At 56.4% G+C, this 1,916-nt stretch overlaps 1 protein-coding gene across 1 annotated transcript in view; it reads left to right on the forward strand.

Moving 5' to 3' along the window:
* Window positions 1-308: 308 nt before the first annotated feature.
* crp (transcription factor cropped) overlaps window positions 309-1,916 on the forward strand; it is a 156,877-nt gene continuing 155,269 nt past the window's right edge. The window contains exon 1 of the mRNA XM_018453015.1: window positions 309-1,564. Coding sequence (XP_018308517.1) covers window positions 1,479-1,564 — 86 coding nt within the window. The 5' untranslated portion in view covers window positions 309-1,478. The remainder of the gene's footprint in view (window positions 1,565-1,916) is intronic.

Below are 1,916 nucleotides of genomic sequence, written 5' to 3' on the forward strand. Positions count from 1 at the left end.
AGATGTTTCCCGCGCGGCCGCGTCATTCCTCTAGCGTAAACCTACGCGACGCGCAAGTAGTCCCCGCGCCGTGGCGTCGTAGATTTCCCGCGACCGGGCCATCGTCGGTCACCTACGTTGCGCGAAACTGTGGATTTACGCGCGTCTAAACGAGCGAACCGAGAAGGTAACCGAACAGCGGTCCGGGGATAAGCCGGATTTTGCGAGCCGGATCGTGAGGATGAGCTGACGGGGGATTGGTCTGAAGTGAGTCGCCGCTCAGGGCAGAGCGAAGTGCGCGGCTTCCCCCTCGGTGTCGAGCGCGAACCGCCTCCGATTGTGCGGCGAGCCGCGACTTTGGAGCGTGTCGTCTACCTCTCGGGGTGAGATTCTCCGCGAACGTTTGCCGCGCGCGCGCCGATATCCGTCCGACGGTTGATTACGTTGTACGTCGCGAGCGTACCGCACTTGTCGCGTGCGCGGACGAGAATCAATTCGCGCGCGATGATCCTACCGGCGTACGAATTCCGAGACGAAACGTCGCTGCACATCCTCGCGTCTTAATCGGAGCGGTTATCGAAAATCTTCGATGCTGACACGGCAAGTGGAAGGGACCGAATACACGAAACATCGATTGGGACGAATGTCAACTTGACGCGAGTGCTCCCGGCCTCGAGTCGTGTAATATTCAACGGGGGAAAAAAAATAAAAATACGTGCGAGTCATCGATCAGTGATGCGTTTCAGAAGCTTTTTTCAAGACCATAAGATTTAATGTGCTGTAAATCGCCCGAATGGACAGATTGAAGGCATCTTAAATCTCGCCGGCGAGATACCGCAAGAGAGAAAAAAAAGTGCGTTCCGCGAGTGAAGGAAAAAGTGACGTGACGCCCTTCGGTGGAGAAAGAAGCGCCCGTCGCTCCAGCCGCGTAGCTACGCTCCTGACGCCGGGCGGCGGAGTGATCCACGGGGCGCCGTGGGGGCCCTCAGCTGTTTCCCGCCAAAGATCGCCATTACAAACGCGTTCGGGCGTTGTGTGTGCGCGCCGCGCGGAGCGTGTGGCTGTCTCGTGGACGAATCTTCTGTGCGTGTCGCCGGCGTCTGCTTGGAGGTGAAGGAAAACGGGGTCGTCGCGAGACACGGCGTGAGCCGGAAGTGGCGAGTAATCGGCGTTATATACGTGCATCGTGCATCTCGCGAGGCGGAGACGCGTTTTGATAAATCGCGCGTTGTTTGTCCCCCTCCTCCGCCCCCGGAGAGGAGTGCGCGACGAGAGTGAAGGAGGCGAGCGAATCGACAGCGGGGCGAGAAAGAAAGCGAGGAAAGAAGTGCGCGAGGAACCGAGTGTCGAGCGATAATCAGAATTCGAGAAGGAAAGAGAGAGAGAGAAAGAGAGAGATCCAGCGGGATATCCGTTGTTTTTTCGCCAGCCGCGACGACGGCCGTCGGAAACGTGAAATTCGTTCGGCGGGGACTCTCGGTGCCGCGGACTGACAAGATATGTCAGTGTTTGGTAGTGAAATCGATCGGATTTTGCTCGAGGAAATCGTCGAGTCGACTGACCAGCCGGAAACTGACCTGTGCGGGTAAGTCCTTTCTCATATATCTTTTATTTTGAGAAGAAAAAAAGGGACGTTTCGCTCGTTAGTGGTAGTAAAGCGGTGTGCGTGGTGATGGTGCAGTGTGCGAGCACCGTCGTGAATCTATGTATGCGTGCGCGTGTATATATGCACGTATATACCCCGTGCCCGCGTTTGACACGACGAGGTTATACGTATACGGTACGGAGCTTCGTAATAGAGCGGAGTGAGATCGAACGAGCGAGAAAGAGAAAGAGAGAGAGAGAGAGAGAGGGAAAGACGGGAGAATCGAGTACGAGTAGGAGAGACGATCTTTATTGGCTCTCTCGAAAGAGTGGCGTGCCCGAGCCGCTTATCG

The sequence above is a fragment of the Mycetomoellerius zeteki genome, unplaced genomic scaffold, assembly GCF_001594055.1.
Source record: "Mycetomoellerius zeteki isolate Tzet28-1 unplaced genomic scaffold, Tzet1.0 scaffold360, whole genome shotgun sequence".
Lineage (NCBI taxonomy): Eukaryota > Metazoa > Arthropoda > Insecta > Hymenoptera > Formicidae > Mycetomoellerius > Mycetomoellerius zeteki.